Source organism: Chanodichthys erythropterus, chromosome 11 (assembly GCF_024489055.1).
Source record: "Chanodichthys erythropterus isolate Z2021 chromosome 11, ASM2448905v1, whole genome shotgun sequence".
NCBI classification, from domain to species: domain Eukaryota; kingdom Metazoa; phylum Chordata; class Actinopteri; order Cypriniformes; family Xenocyprididae; genus Chanodichthys; species Chanodichthys erythropterus.
Genome location: NC_090231.1, coordinates 20,369,125 through 20,386,031, shown reverse-complemented (window position 1 = coordinate 20,386,031; position 16,907 = coordinate 20,369,125). Strand labels below are relative to the sequence as shown.

The 16,907-nt window shown below is 39.4% G+C and overlaps 1 protein-coding gene across 4 annotated transcripts in view; it reads right to left on the bottom strand.

The window, feature by feature from the left end:
- mtss1lb (MTSS I-BAR domain containing 2b) overlaps positions 1–16,907 on the bottom strand; it is a 68,273-nt gene that overhangs the window by 37,558 nt on the left and 13,808 nt on the right. For all 4 annotated transcript variants that reach the window (XM_067402034.1, XM_067402035.1, XM_067402037.1 and 1 more), the window contains exon 3: positions 16,742–16,815. In XM_067402034.1, the coding sequence (XP_067258135.1) occupies positions 16,742–16,815 (74 nt within the window). The remainder of the gene's footprint in view (positions 1–16,741; positions 16,816–16,907) is intronic.

Below are 16,907 nucleotides of genomic sequence, written 5' to 3'. Positions count from 1 at the left end.
ATGTTTTAAGAATATATTTTTGTTAGCATGGTCAGACGAGAGAAGATTATTTACTGTGCAGAACAATCAAATAATCTACAAAAGACATTATATAAATCTATATAACACTACAAAGCACAGCATGATCAGTGAAGAATTGTATATGTGAGCATGTATATAAATGCACATGGATATGCATGCCTCTTTCACATGTCACACATGTGCTACTTCTAAACCTGATGGATGCAATGATTACACACCATCTGCTGAGCTTTTCCCCATACACACATAAGTAGAGGCATGCCAGGTCTCATAAAAACTCGGTCTGTGTGCCACAGTGACAAAGAGGATTACATATACGACCACAGACATAGTACAGTACACACACACAAACACACACACATGCAATAGTGCTGTAATATCCACTAACTACTAGTCCTGCTATAATCCCACTGTAACTGACTGTGCTGATCTAACCACTAACCCTGTGGCATTTTAAACACACAAACAACAATCTGACACATGCTGCTCTAGCATCTTTATGAAAAATTAATTTCATTCAGAAAATTCCCACGATAGCGTAACTATAAATATACCAATCAATAAACCGTCTCATATTCTCCCTCACAAACAAGCATTTACTACATTTCAACCTATAGAATATAATAAACAATTTTGTTTAACAACTCAGTAAAAGAGCCCGTCCTTATAAAAATCATTTACTCATAAGATTAAAAATTGGGCAGAACAAAAATATATGTTTTCACATACAGCTGTAAAATCTGTATTAGAATTGAATAGAATAGAAGGGACTATCTATGTTCTTAAACTTCATGCACCGTCAGATCCTTTACTTTTGCCTCAGATATGAAGATTCTGGGAATTTGATTGTTTGTTCTGAAGGATGAAATCAAATCCTTTTAGGGTCATTAAAGCAATTCTGTTAAATAACATATACACTGAACTACTAAAGTAAACAAAAAGTTGCTGTCAGCAAGCTCATTACAGGGAGCAGAACAGAATTCTGGGTATTTCAGGCATTCCAAACACTCCACAGTGTTAATGGGATTCTTGCAACTCCTTAAATTTTTGGGAAATCCTTGACGTCTGCAAAGCATGTACTGTAGCAATCTTTGCAACGGTGTTACAAGCACAAGAGTTGAGGATCTAATAACAAGGGGTAAATCTTCTGCCTGCTTCATATCAAAAGAAAAAAAATGGTTGGTGACAATGAATTCAATAAGAAACTGAAGAATACGGTTGAGAGATTTTATGTAAAAGAAGAGGGAGCAGTTGATAAATAAGTAGAGGAAGACAAAAAAAGATAAATTTGTTATGGGAAAATAGTGAGATGCCAACATGTTGCCAAATACTGCCATTTTGTGTAAATTTAGCATCATTGCAGCATGGATTTTAAACACTTTCCTCTCTGTCATGGGTCCAGATTTCCCTCTTGCGCTAGGCAGAGGGGCTCTCTGAGAATGGCCTTGCTAACAGCAATCCCATCTGGCTGAGCTCCAGCCCTCCTTTTTCTACAGGCTGTGGGAAAAAGCGTCCGGCACCGCAGAGCTCTGTAATCATTTCACCAGGACTGAAAACCCAGAGCCCTTACTGACCTTTTCCGTGTCCAGCGTTTCAAACATGACAAGACAATGGTAACAAACCAGACAAACACACCAATGGCCAAGAAGGCCATTCACGGGAAAACTTAAGGGACACAGAATCTGTACTCTAGCGCGCTCCATGTACCTCCACTGGAGAGATTCTCCACAAAACCTGCAGAGTGAAAAGAGCTGCCAAACCCCAACCTCTCCCACTCTCTTTGGGCCTAATCGGTATGCTTTCATGTATGTTGGTTTTCCATGTTTTATGGGGACATTACATTGACATAATGATTTTTATACTGAACAAACTGTATATTGTATGAACTGTATATGTGAATGAACAAAAATGAAATGATCCCGGAACAAATCCCAGAACACATTATCGTGGTATTTTCTGTAATCTGTGTGTGAAAGGAGCAAAAGCAAAAGTAAATACTAAAAGTAAAATCCGAAATTTGTTATGCTGATATTATAATATGTAATGACAATGATCTGTAATTATAATTTGTATTAAATTAGGGGGGGAAGCTTTTTCTGTCTCAGACGTTTGGTGCCCACTGTATACACATTATACTTAAAGCTTCAAGTAGGCCAGTAGTGTCTGTGTGCTAGAGATGTCTATTTCTAGACATGAACGCATGCAGCAAAAAGAAGCAAAGTAAAACAAAGAAATGAGAACAACACAAGGGCATATAAAAACAACAAAGCCCAAATCAGGATTACGAATTGCAGAGGCGACTGACATGCCAACACACCCAAAGTGCCAACAGAAATAGAAGTGAAATATAGAGAGATACAAGTAAAATCAGAGAGAAACAACAGGAAAAAGTAAAAATAACAACAGACATATTAAAAAGAGAGAGGAGTTGCCCAAAGACGAAGAAAGAAGCATTATAAATGTGCTCCTTCCACTGGGAACAAGAGAAAGAGGACAGGAAAGAGATTAAAATAGTAAAAGATGAGGAAGGTTAGAGATTGAGAAAGCAGAACACGGAATTACAGTACAGCCAATTCACATATCAATCAATAAACCTGTCAGTATCTATTCATTTTGTCTCAATTCATGCTCTAATAATCTCATCATTCAGATCTATATTCATTATCTCTGTCCAGACAGGGTCATCTCTCAATCCCACTGTGTACACAGCTAATGTGGTGTGTAGACTTCATGACTTCAACAATTTTATAGCTTTTCAAGACAATATCAGGCACTGTTAGAAAAGCACATGACCATTCAAGACATTCTGTGACTGTCTAGGGAGCAGGGGTAGGGCGTAGAAATATATGACACACTTATTATGCTGGATTGACATGTACATGTAAGTGAGGAGAACACAAAGGGCGCAGTGCAGACAAAGCAGAGGTAGATCAAAAGCTCCATGACTGACATATTCAGATTGTGGATGGCACAGCAGAGAAGGAGACATAAAGACAAGACAGAGAGAGAGAATGCCAGTGTAGGGTTAATGAAATGTGTGATGATAGTACCAGCTGAGCCAGCAGTAGAGCCTGTAGAGGTAGATCACGCCTGAATGCTGATTCTTAATAGCAGGGATTATGCTCAGTCCAGACTGGGCTCACCCACTGATCACCCTCCAGCACTCACGCTCCACATACGCACAGATTAAAACACATACATTATAAACACAACTCATATCATCTGCAGTCATCTGTCATTATCAGTGGACTCATACAGTGTAGACATTTGTATATTTGGTTGTTCTAGGCCGTTTGATCCTGTAAGTTCCATGGCAACGTTACACAAATTCCACTGGCACTAAAAAATGATGGAAAATTAAATGTAAGAAGTTGCTGTGGAATATACACATACAGTACTCTGAGGACTAAAGAGAAACAGCACCTCGTCAAAAACCTCTAGATGAGAAAATACAACAAATAAAACAAAACAAAGGTTACAAAACACAATGTGAAATTCTTCCAGATGGAGGCAGCGTCTCTTTTGCTTCCTTAGAACTCAATGTATTCTCAAGGCGTGTTCATAACACAAATGTCTGGAATGAAAATTCGGACAGATTTTAGCATGCATTTGTTTGCATACAGGCATGTGACCAAAAAAAAAATCTTACTTTTTAAATCAGTCACATTGCTGCATGCAAATGTTTGTGTCAGTCTGAACAGACACATTAACAGCTATTCAAATTAAAATGTTTATTGCACTCAATATTTACATCTGTACATGAACATTTGTATTGGTGTGAACAGGCCTTCATAAAGGTCAAAAAGTGTGAATGTGAAGGATTGGCTAATTACCCTATCAATGCAATTTTGGTTGCCTATTATGTTCACAAACATTCACACATGGGCCTGAATCGATCAAAATGGCAGAAATGGATTGAAATGTTGAAAATATATCTTTACTTTCCATGCTGCCAGATCTGAAAATACAGAGAGCAAACATCCCTGACAGCAACACAGTGTCGGGCCAGTTTCTCTTGTTTAGTCAAATCCCAGACAGCAACATAGTGTGGCCCCAGATCCGGCCCACATCTGGTACATGTGATTTACATGCAGGCCAGATGTGGGCCGGATCTGGAGCCACACTATGTTGCTGTCTGGGATTTGACTAAACAAGAGAAAATGGCCTTTTCTATATGACTCGGCAACATTTAATTCGAAAAAAAAGGACACAAAACAACAACGAAGTCATTGGTTCATTGGGACTGCCTGACGTGGAATGTATATCGAACCAAAATCTAGAACTGGGTGTGACTATGTCTCTGGTTGATGTGGAAATGAGTTCATCTGTCTTGACCACGTGAGAACTGTGCTTGTGCAGCTTCATTTCATTTAATGCTGTTTTTAGGCTGGAATTGTGTAGCTCTGAAAGTTACAGTATATTTCACAGTGCAATGAACTCTTTTATCTCAAAAGATCAAAGAAATCTCCTTATGATCTGACCCATTTAAATTATTTTAAATGGAAATGAAGTCTGATACAATGTTTGCAATACATCTTTCTTCTCACACTGGTTAAAGTTAAAAGGATGTCATTCCAAACTTCTGTGGAACACAAAAGAAGATATTTTGAGATACAGGGGTTGGACAATGAAACTGAAACACCTGGTTTTAGACCACAATAATTTACAGTATGGGGCCTCCTTTTGCAGCCAATACAGCATCAATTCATCTTGGGAATGACAGATACAAGTCATGCACAGGAGCCAGAGGGATTTTGAGCCATTCCTCTTCCAGAACAGTGGCCAGGTCACTACGTGATGCTGGTGGAGAAAACATTCTCTGACTTGCTCCTTCAAAATACCTCAAAGTGGCTGAAAAATATTTAGATGGTGACTGTGCAGGCCATGTTCAACTTTGCTTTCATGTTCATCAAACCATTCTGTCACAAATCTTGGTGTGTGTATTTGGTGCATTATCATGCTGATACACGGCACCACCTTCAGGGTATAATGTTTGAAACATTAGGTGCACATAGACCTCCAGAATAGTTTGGTAGTCCTTGGCAGTGATGAGGCCATCATGCACAGTAGGGATGCCATGATATTGCAGGCCAAACCATCACTGATCCACCCCCCCACCGTGCTTCACTTTAGGCAGCATCAGTCCGTGTGTTAAGCCTGTTTGGGCTTCTCCACACCATAACTCCCACGGATTTGGAAAAGACAGTGAAGGTGGACTCTTCAAAGAACAATACATGTTTCATAATGTCCACAGCCCACAATTCGCACCGTTGGCATCAATGAAAACAACATTTGGTATTGGTACGAGTGACCAAAATTTTGGCTATAGCAGCCCGACCGTGAATTTTGAATCTGTGGTGCTCCTGACGAACAGTTTTGGTGGAAACAGAAGACTTCGGCAGATGTGGTTTTATGTTTTTTGGATACAATCCGGGTAGTACCTGGACATCCCTTTTAGAGGAAGTCCACAGTTAATGGTTACCGTGGCAACTGGATACCATGGCTACCGATACACCACAAAGACTTGCTGTCCTGACCACAGATGAGCCAGCGAGATGCGCACCAACAATTTGTCCTCTTTTGAACTCTGATATGTCTCCCATTATGTTGTGTGGATTGCAATATTTTATGTACAGCTGTGTTATTGCTCTTCTAATCCAACCTTAACACTCTGCTCTTACTAACAGAATGTTAAATCAGTGAAGATTTGCCACCAGGCCACACATATATAGGCGTGAAATCTCAAACAATATACTGTTTCAGTTTCATTGTACAACCCCTGTGTGTTTCAGGGTTTTTTGTCCATACAATGTAAGCCATTGGTTGGTCACCAAAACCGACTAAGGACCAACATAAACCAGCTCAAACCAGCTGCCATGCTTCAAAACTTAACCAGCATATGCTATTTTTTCAATACTGTATACACATACAGATGCAAGCACACTCTCAAGTCTCTCAAGTAAATGCTTTTCATCTAAACCCCATCTCATCTGAACTCTCTTAAAAGCTGAGAGTTTCTCTTGAGTGGGAAACTAGGCCACCTCCACCTCTCTGAGTCAGCCATTTGTTTTTGAGAATGTGCTACAAAAACAACATTATTGTCTTTAATTAAGCTGCGTTCACAATGCTCATCTATTTGCTTCTCTTCCTCCCTCTGCATCCCTCTCTCTCTTTAGCCGCTCTGTGAGGACACTTCCTTGTGTCACAGGCTTTCTTTGTGCCTGCAGCCAGCAGCATGTACGTGGGAAGCAGCAGAAACTAGACTCCGCTGCCAAGGCAAGTCTCCCGTCTTCTTAATGAGAGCTGTGGGTATGTGCGTGTGAGCGCATGGGAGTATCTATGTGCAAGACAGAGATTCTGTTACTAATGACAAGAGACACATCCTCTGCACAGTTCACCCACAGTGTAAATCCTGATTCTGATTCACCTTCAGTCTTCACCTACAGCTTCAAGGTTTGAGCTTGTATCCTCCGATGAACCCTTGCATTCATTCAACGCTGTAAAAACATTGAAACAGCTTGTGACAACAAGCAGCTCTGCTTGTAGCCTACCATGTTACTCTTTGCCACTCTGCTAACACTGTAAATGACTGCAACATTTTTTCCCAGTTTCTTAGCAACACTATAAGCAACAGGGGCACCTCTGTCTCTGTTGCTAGGCAACAATGCAGCGATCACCCTCCCCTTGCGATGAGCTGGCTGGCAGTGGGCTATAGAGTGTACCTGTGTGTCATGTGCCGCTGCACCGCATCCAGTGTTTCAGATTAGCTTGAGGAAAAACAGTCCACATCCTGTAGTAAATGGAAAGAGCACCAAGAAACCCACACACCCCGCATGGATTAGTCTATTATTATGAGGGTCTGGTCATATTGAGCTGTCAGAACCAATCAGAAGATAGGAATTAAGAAAAGACAGAAAAAGATGATACAGTTACATGAGGGAGAGCAGAAAATATCTCTATAAATGCTATAATTCACACCAGAAATCAGTCTTTGTATAAAAATGAGGGTCTTTCAATCAGGTTTTGAGATCTCTTTCAGCTTCTGAACAGCTTTGTGGATCCTCTCATGGGGACAGAGCTGTAGGGTCTACACAGGATGCTATCTTAATTAGGTCTATAACTCAAACCACTGTTAATATTTAATTGCCATTAAGGCAAAATCGAGCCTCATAATTTCCATATAGTACATGCTGTTTCAAAGCATGTTCATGTACGAATGCAAATGTACTGTCATGCCCGGAACTAAAAAAAACACAGGAGAGCTGGATCCAAATGCAGATTCTTTAATAAAATAATAACCAAAGTTCGGTACAAAAAACATGAGAACAGAGAAACAAGGAAACCAAAACTAAACACATGTAAGAGTAAGGAAAAACCCCAACAATGAACACAGGAAACACTAATATACACACGGGTAATTAGACTAACAAGACTCAGGGCAAATTCTAATATGAAGTGAGCATCCCTACGCCCTATTCACTCTGAAGGGCAGAGCCCTTGAAGTGGGGACTTTGGAGGTAGCTGGGCACTTGTGTGTCATAATGAAGCTGTTTGGACTGCACTTGGCAAAGGGAGCCATGAAAGACCACGTAATTTCCTCATTAGCTTCACATGGAATATAACCACGACAAAGCTAGGCAGCAAAAACAGTTAATATGATATATACAGATAAATGTACATTTATAATGAAGTTTTTATGCTCTTAACTTTATAAGTTAATCTTTAAACAAAGCTTTAAACACATTTTTTTTACCTATGAACCTTAATATGAAATGCATGATGAAAATGTGTGTAATATATCACAACAAAACAAAACAACTTGAATTATTCTGTTTATACGTTAACAGCTTGTGAGGATTCGCTACCCTGAGTCACATGACCATAAATGATTACATTTCCTTGAAGTGACCATCGTATGTTCCCTTCGCTAATGGACTTGTGCAAGGGTCCTTCATGAAAGCATTCAATTGTTCACTTTCATTTGAAACTCCCCTACAAATGGCGTGCCCTTCCCAAAGTGCCCTTCAAGGGTGCCAAAATGCTGTTTGGAATTTGCTCAGAGGTAAAACAATCAGGGGGAACATGAATCAGGAATTAAACTAAAAGACTACAAAAAAAAAAAAAAAGTACACTGTAAACCAGTGGTTCTCAAATATTTTGGGTCACGACCCCCATGTAAACTTTCCAAACCCCACCCCACTTCGGACTCTCAAATAATTTCACTAAAATGTATAAGTAACAACCTGTCACTCACAGCAATAGCAAACGACAAACAATCCTGCATGTCTCTGTGTAAATGAATGGTGAGGTTTCGTCTCATATTCTTGAAATATGTGTACATGTTAAATTATTGACATTAATGTTATCTGCATATGTTGGTTCTGTTGTGTTTACCCTAAGGGGGGTTATTGCTGCTCTCCCTGCTCTTATCCATGCTAGGCTGCATGGATGCGCAGGGAGTTCTTACCCATAATACCGCCAATAAAAACTCTATGGAGTTATCAATCATATTTGACGATAGTGGTCCTGACAGAAATGAAAACATGAAGACATGAACTTCATCTCCAGAGCTGCTTTGAAAAATCTAGTCGTGGCCTAATGGTAAGAGAGTCAAAGTGATAACCTGAAGGTTGTGGGTTCAATTCTCAATACCGGCAAGAAATGATCGAGGTCCCCATAAACGAGGCACTTACTCCCCAATTGCTCCCTGGCTGCCCACTGCTCTGGGTGTGTGTCAACAGTTTGCAGTGTGTGTGCACTAACTGGATGGATTAAATGCAGAGGACAAATTCCATACTTAGCCTTCACATATCACTTTCACACTGAAACTGAAACCACGACTGAAAGATCTTCGCAACAAACCATCAAAATAAAAGTTTGGTTTAACTTCAAGAAATTATGACAGAAATATATCACTACTGATATATTTTTTCAGGTCTTGCATTTCAGGTTTTGCAGTCTCTACTAATGAGCTCATGAGTTGAATCAGGTGTAATAGATGAGGGAGACATACAAAATGTGCAGGGCTGATGGTACTCACTGGCCTATGACACCTAGCAACATGTTTTGTTCCTGAATGTATCAGTATTTTTTTTTAATGAATCGGTTCAATGAGTAAATGATTCAATGACTCAGTCATAAAGACAAGTCACTTGTCGCCACCTACTGGCGTAACGATGTAACCTGGAGAAAGACCATGTTTACCTACACACTGACTGTATGTCTGGAAAACAAAAACAATGGGAATAATAAGCTACATTACTTGTCCAGTCAAATTCTAGGTCCGGAGCTAACTGTTCAAGCAGCTATTGAAATACTGTAGGATGGAGTGAGGAATGAAGGATATTGCAGCCAACAGCTCAAAATAAAATCGACAAAAGAACATCTGCTGAAGTTAAGAATCTAAACTTATAGTGCTTGTAAATTACCTACAGTAAAACAGCAAAGCTGACAAAGAAAAAGTGGGTCCATGTGAACAAATGTCTGTTTCTCTTCAAATAACCTGTTCATGGAAATCTTTGCTTCAGGCTTTTCGATGAGGGGCTAATTTCAAGCATCCTGTCTTTTGTTAATAGTGTTTCTTGATTATAAGGTTTTAATGATAGTGTAGTTTGGGAGGGTGCTGAGTGCTGAGCTGTACAAGTCTCTCAGTGTGAACAGGTGTTCCCTAGAGGAGGTCAGGAGTGTGTGTGTGTGTGTGTATGTGTGTGTCTATCTCTCTCTCTCTCTCTCTCTCTCTCTCTCTGTGTATTTGGGGAGGTATACAGGGAAAGCTGAGTCAGGCTCACCATGTTGGCGGGAGGTCCTGCACCATCAAACCACCCTGTAGAATTAAAGAGCAGCAGTAATTTTCCTGTAATAAGAGAGTGTTGATGGGGAGCACAAAGCCAGTGATGGTTTGTAAGAAGAGATTCTATCTTGCCTTTTTTAATACTTTTTCTGGCAGCTGTTGCTCTCAAACATATATCACAAGGCTGTGTTGTGTATTGTATCTTTTCACTTTTCTTTTCCAATCACACAAACCCTCTTATTATGTCCTTAAGCTGCATTATATTAATAAACAGAGCCTGCATTTTCAAAATATTCAAAACACTCTGTTTAACACTCAGTTAATGCATCCTTTTCATGAGAAAAGAATACACAGTTGTAGAAGGAGAAGCCATGATAGTGTCCGGCTGTACTGTACTGAAACGGGATCATTCAAGGTCATTGGCTGTTAAACGTTTGGCTATGGAGATACAGACTGACAGACACAGATGGACTTCACTTGATCCTAAGTCATTTAAATGCAGCATCAGATTATACTTCTTTGTGACAAATGAATGTAAAGCACTTAGAGTTACTACAATTATAAAAGTAGTTACTTTACAGATTGGACAGTAATGAATTATGGTGAATTAAAAACTGTACATTTAGCATTCAGAATGGCACCTGCTCCCTTTTATTTGGTTGACACACACATGCTTGACGTTCATGAAGCAAAACAGATGAGAGAAATGAAGAACGCTAATTAAATTTAGAGATGGCGAAATATAGTTGATGTTTAGAAAGAGTGGACATAGCGTATTTACATTCATAATATAAAGACTGCATAAAAATAGGACTATAGGAATGTATCACAAAATGGATAATGTTCATAATGTTCCATTTTTCATTTGGTAAAGATCAATATGGAGTCTGGACATTTTTAGAAATACAAAAGTAATGTAATGTGAGTAAGAAAATTAGTTTTTAGAAAGAATAGGCTATAATTATTCAAGTAATTCCACTGCAGTTTTACTAACTGATCATTTATTATTTTATTTTTATTATTTCGGAAGTAACATCCCCAACACTGTTCATGTGTTCAGCACAACTGATCATACCTTGGCATTTTGTTCTTGTACTAAATTGACAGCTAAGGTGCTCCTGTTGTGCAAGTTTTCATAAGTATTATTAATGCTATATACATTTGTGTACCACTCCAAGCAGAATTTACTATCTCATATTGATATTACAGAGTATGCAATGGAAATCTACACTAGACCCTATCAGAAATAGACATGTTTAGGCGACTAAGAATGTTCCTCTCAGACTGTTTGGCTGGTGTTTGCTTACATGGCCGTGTGAATGGTAACACCCTGCTGCCTACAACAGTCTACTTCAAACATCTGGGGAAATACTAACCCCCATCACACACACACAAACACACTCAGACACACAAACTGATCCTCCAAATAGCTTGCTGGTTGCTGAGCTGGCAGACGATTTTTTTTTCATGTTCTCTTTGACTATGAGGGGCAGCCATTTTGCCCCCTGGTGTATGAATCAGATTTATGATGTTCATAATGGTTGCTACTATTCCGCTCATGCAGGCAGGGCAGTAAAACACCCCTATGAAGTGCCGGACGAGCCTTCCGCACCGTGCACACATCTGCAGACAGTTTTTTTTTTTTTTTATGAGCTCCCGTGCCAGGCTTCCAGGACAGACTGTGATCTATCAGCATTTATTCCCACCACAGCCAAGAACAGAGTGGGAAAGAGAGTCTCTGTGTGAGAGACTGAGCTCGAGGAGAAAGAGAGAGTGAGAGGAAGATCGAGAGGACAAGCCAAAGCACTTTTTGTTTTGATTTTGGCTCATGAATTAGGGTTTTCACACACACAGCCAGACTCCCTCCACTGAATCCGTCCATACAGAACAAGATTATTATCTAGGCCTCCCGATGCTGTGTTCTTTCGCCCTGCCACTTATTGTACACATGCGAAAAAGCCAAAAACTTGGCTAAAAGCCCTGATTTCGCTTAAAGGAGACAGTGTGAGACCATAATCTTAGAGGGTTAGTTCACCCAAAAATGAAAATTCTGTCATTAATTGACCCTTCACCGGGAGTTTGATTGACAAGTGATCTAACTTTAATCAGAACACTGAATCCGCCATTTTGTCTGACAAAGCAATCAGGAGTTAGAAGATTAACCTTGGTGGACTTAAACTTGAAAAATGGTGTGTATTGACGTCTTAAACATGTTTGAAACAACAATCCTTCTCATGTTCATTCAAGTTTATTTGATGCTATAAATGAACTAGTAGGAAGATATGATCGGTTTACAAGCCTCTTGAGGTGAGGCGCTACAGCAATCTGTCACAACCATGGTCACGACACATTAAAGAGCCACAAAACGGTTTTTATTGTTTGAATTTCTTAAAAGAACTACAGTTCTTAAAAGAACTTTGTTTAATATCATAAGTAACCTGCTATGTCTTGTCTGTCGACGTGTTGTCAGTATCCTCTTTGCTCCGCGATGTATTTTTCACTGCGTGTGGCATGACAGCGCCACGGCTTGTCGGACAAAGCAACAGTAAATAAGGGGGGCGGGTCTTTGCAAAAGGTCAATTACTCACCCTCATGTCATTCCACACCCATAAGACCTTCATTCATCTTCGGAACACAAATTAAAATATTTTTGTTGAAATCCAAGAGGTATATGACTCGTCCATAGACAGCAATATAATCAACACTTTCAAGGTCCAGAAAGGTAAAGCTGATCACGTGAGCAGCACGACACATGTGTGTGATGCTGACGCAGGAGCCGACCAATAATGAGTCGCCGTTTCTGGCGTAGAACCTGGAAGAGCTGGACGTAAACAACCAGAGAATGACACAGAAGAGAAGATAATGTTGAATAAAGTTATTATTTTTGTTTTGTTTTTGTGGTCTTATGGATGTGGAATGACATGAGGGTGAGTAATTAACAAGAATTTGCATTTTTGGGTGAACTAACCCTTTAAGTTAAAGGGGTCCAATACAACACTGACTGGACCCCAGTGGCTTTCACTGAATGCAAAAAAATATATATATACATTTTTTAAACACTTTTTTTGGTTCCTCAGAAAGCTTTAGAATGACATGAGGGTGAGTAAATGATGACAGAATTTTCATTTCAGGGTGAACTATCCCTTTAAGTAATTCTACAGCCAATGTGAGAACACAAGAAAAAGAATTGGTGACGAAGAGAGTTAGCTAGACTCAATCTCGGAAGGAGAAGAGGAGGAGGATGAGCTGAATGTAGAAGAACAGTAAAGAAAGTAAATGAGAAGCAGATTATAGGCAGTTACTGGCAGGAAGCATCAGTTTCCTCCCTCACTATGGCGGACCCCCATTGAGAGGATGAAGGCCTGGAGTGTGTGTGTGTGTGTGTGTGTGTGTGTGTGTGTGTGCGTGCGGTTGTGTTTGTGTGTTTGCTTCCGTTTCGTTGTGGTTCACTGCCATCCCCTCCTCATTGCTTCGTGGCAGTCTGTGGTGCTGTGATGGGGAGGGGGTGAAACTTGTCCCGAACATAAACCTTAACAGCTAAACATGAATATGCAACCCAGGCTCATTGGAAAAATGTGCCTGTGGCAATATTTCTGCAAAATGATATTACATTGCTTTTTAGCACATTTGACACTTACAAAGTAAAATGTCTAGTGAGTGGCACTAAAAGCTCAGTCAGTTTTATCTGAAACAGAAGAATGTGAATCTGGCAACATTTTATTACATTGGCTGGCTGTTGTATTGTGGCAGTTTAGAAATGAAGTGTCTAGTGAGTGGCATTAAAAGGTTAATGCTCTATTGTGTTTGAAAATATTGTACACTTTTATGCAATTAAAAGTCTTTGAGATAATATATCATGACTTGTGTTTCACCAGACTCGTACTATACTTGAGCGCACCGCGTGCTGTACCAGGTGAACTACTGAGCAAGTTTACTACTGTACGTCAGCAAAGCCAGACATATGAAGCTGATTGTTTGATGCATCAAAATGTATTAAGTGTTTTGAGGTCATAACATATAGTATTGTAGACGGACCATGTAAAATTTCAGCTGGAAACTGCACGGAATTACATGTATGATTTTTGGTTTTACATTTTTTCAGAGTCAGATTTGATAATGGATATTTTAAAGTAATCGTTAAATAATAAGGGCCCCAATAAGGACCTTTGTGGGTCCTTTCACCCACAACATTTCAGGTTGTTCAATGGCAGCCCTGCTTGAATGGAACCTTTCAAAAATGTATGTGATGCATATATTATAATACATCATCCTATCAGAGATCACTTGACATTTATCCTGTTACACGATACCCCAACCGTGCCCCAACTCATATTCTCTCCTTTTGTTTCTCTCTCTGTCTTAAAATATCTCGCAGCAGCCCTGTGGTCAACACACTGTTTGATCCATAGACTATGTCTGCTTGCCTCGCGCTCTCTCTCTCTCTCTCTCTTTGAAGTTGTTTCAGGGCACGTCTGTGAGGTGTGTCGGACCTTGGTGGCCGTCCTCCTTTTGGCATTCAACAAATTCACATCAATCAGGTCACAAGATCATTGAGTTGTATGTGACCCCTTCTTTCCATAGAGAGACATATGTTTAAGAGCACTCACCTGTGCCATGAGTATTCAACTCCCTGGTTATCTAGCCCATTTCTATAAACCCCACATCATCTGAATCCACTTTTATTGGCTAATGAAATATAAAATGGTGTTCATATCATTCTGAAATGTAAATCTGTGAAAGCTGTTGTCATCCTTTCAACTACAGTCATTCTCAGTCTATTGTGAGCCAAAGGCTAGATGTGGGCTGATGCATGTCTATACCACAACTGAGGAAATTTCACTCAAAAGCTTGATTATCAGATCACTAAAATAGTGTTAAAGAAGAAATGAGTGTTGCAAAACTGCATCTGACCTATCCAGGACACTAGCTCTGTGCTACATAACTATACTGTTATCTGTAAGTTATACAGTCTATAATTTACTGGCATGTGTCCTTCTCATTCTGGTAAGAGCAGTGAGTTACTTAACAGTGAACATGAGAATTGGCCAGACATAAGACATAAAATACTATTTACTGAGGTTTATGCTCAAAACAAGTGAAAAAATGTGTTAATGGAAAAACAACAAAATCCATTCAAGACTCCTTATTTGAGAAGTTAAAGAGTTAGTTCACCCAAAAATGAAAATAATGTCATTTATTACTCACCCTCATGTCGTTCCACACCTGTAAGTCCTTCATTCATCTTCAGAACACAAATTAAGATATTGTTGATGAACTTAAAACATTTTTAAATCAGTTCATGTGATTTCAGTGTTCTATCTTAATATTATAAAGCGACAAGAATATTTTTGGTGCATCAAAAAAACTCAAAAATGACTTTTTAACAATATAGTATATATAGTGATGACCGATTCCAAAACACTGCTTCAGAGCGTTATGAATCTTTTGAGTCAAATCAGTGATTCGGATCAAGTATCAAACAGCCAAACTGCTGAAATCACGTGATTTTGGTGCTCAGATCCACTGATTTGATTCATAAAGCTCCGAAGCTTCAAGAAGCAGTGATCACTAGATATTGTTAAAAAGTCATTATTTTGTTTTTTTTTGGTGCACAAAAAATATTCTCATCGCTTTATAATGTTAAGGTAGAACCAATATGCTCACATGAACTGATTTAAATATGTTTTTAGTACCTTTATGGATCTTGAGAGAGGATCATCCACTGCTCTCTATGGAGGCCTCACTGAGCCTTTGGATTTCAACTAAAAATATCTTAATTTGTGTTCTGAAGATTAACAAAGGTCTTACGAGTGTGGAACGACATGAGGGTGAGTAATTAACGACACTATTTTCATTTTTGGGTGAACTAACCCTTTAATATTATTGGAACATAATACACTGATTGATTGAATACATTTTGGAGTGTATGAATTTAATTCACACTGAGAGAATATGAAAGTTTAAGAAAAATGCAAATTTTTGAACACTGCATGAGGCAAAAAGACATTTATCTGCCCAAATGTTTGTAATAAAATATCCTGCCTTACTTTCTTTTAGCCTTGTTCCTCTGACTATGTAATGCTCCTTTCGTTTATTGTTCTCACTTTCCTTTTGCTTTTTGCGCCCCAACAGCCTCCATCTGAAGCTTGTGTCACAAGTGGGATTGGATGCGATCCTTGTTGCCTTTATAAGGCAAGCAGGAAGGCCCCCAGCTCCATCAGCTCATTAAAACACAACATGCCCACACACACCCATCATGACGCAGATCATCATACTCCTTCAAACACAGTCTTTACTTCAGGCAAGCCACAAGACAAGATGAAAAAAAAAAATCAAATCCCAGACCAAGAGAAAAAAAGCACAAAACAGTAATATAATCATAATGAGGCTGGTGGTTTATTTCATCAGTTGATTCCCCTTGAAGATCTTGACTCTGTCAAATCATTACTAAAGCACCATGCCATAAATAACCAAAACACCCAGCAAGCCTCTCTACAGCTATGAGCCATGTCTTTGTTCCCTCTCATTTATCCATTATTGTCAAGGATTTATAACATCCGTTTCTTTGTGCCATGAGAACATTCTGTTCAAAACTCAACAGAGATAAAGATGAATAATGCAGTTATGTTTAATTATTTGCTGATAAATCTAATACAGCCACAAAAATAAGTTAAGCTTTGTCTTATATGCACACAAATACATCCTCACACACTTTGTTAGCCAAATGAGAGCATTAAATCTAGAGGGTCTGGCTCTGTCCCTTCTATAATCCTTTGTTTTGGACACTCAGCATCTACAGTATCTCTCTCTCTCCAGTAGTGTTTTCTGCTATGCATAACCCTCATAATGGGATATACATACTGCATGTTGGACAGAAAGAGCACACACAAACCCACACACATGCTCTCACACATCCCTAATCATGCCTACCTCTTGTGTTGGTTGCCATGTCCGCCACCTTCTGAAAGGCATCCAGAAAGGCCACTGCTGCTAGCACGGTGGTTCTGGAAAGCACACAACCAATGGGATAAACTGATGCCGTTGTCTTTTCTCAGCATTCAATAAAACCTTCCTCACATGACAGGTGCGGATGTGA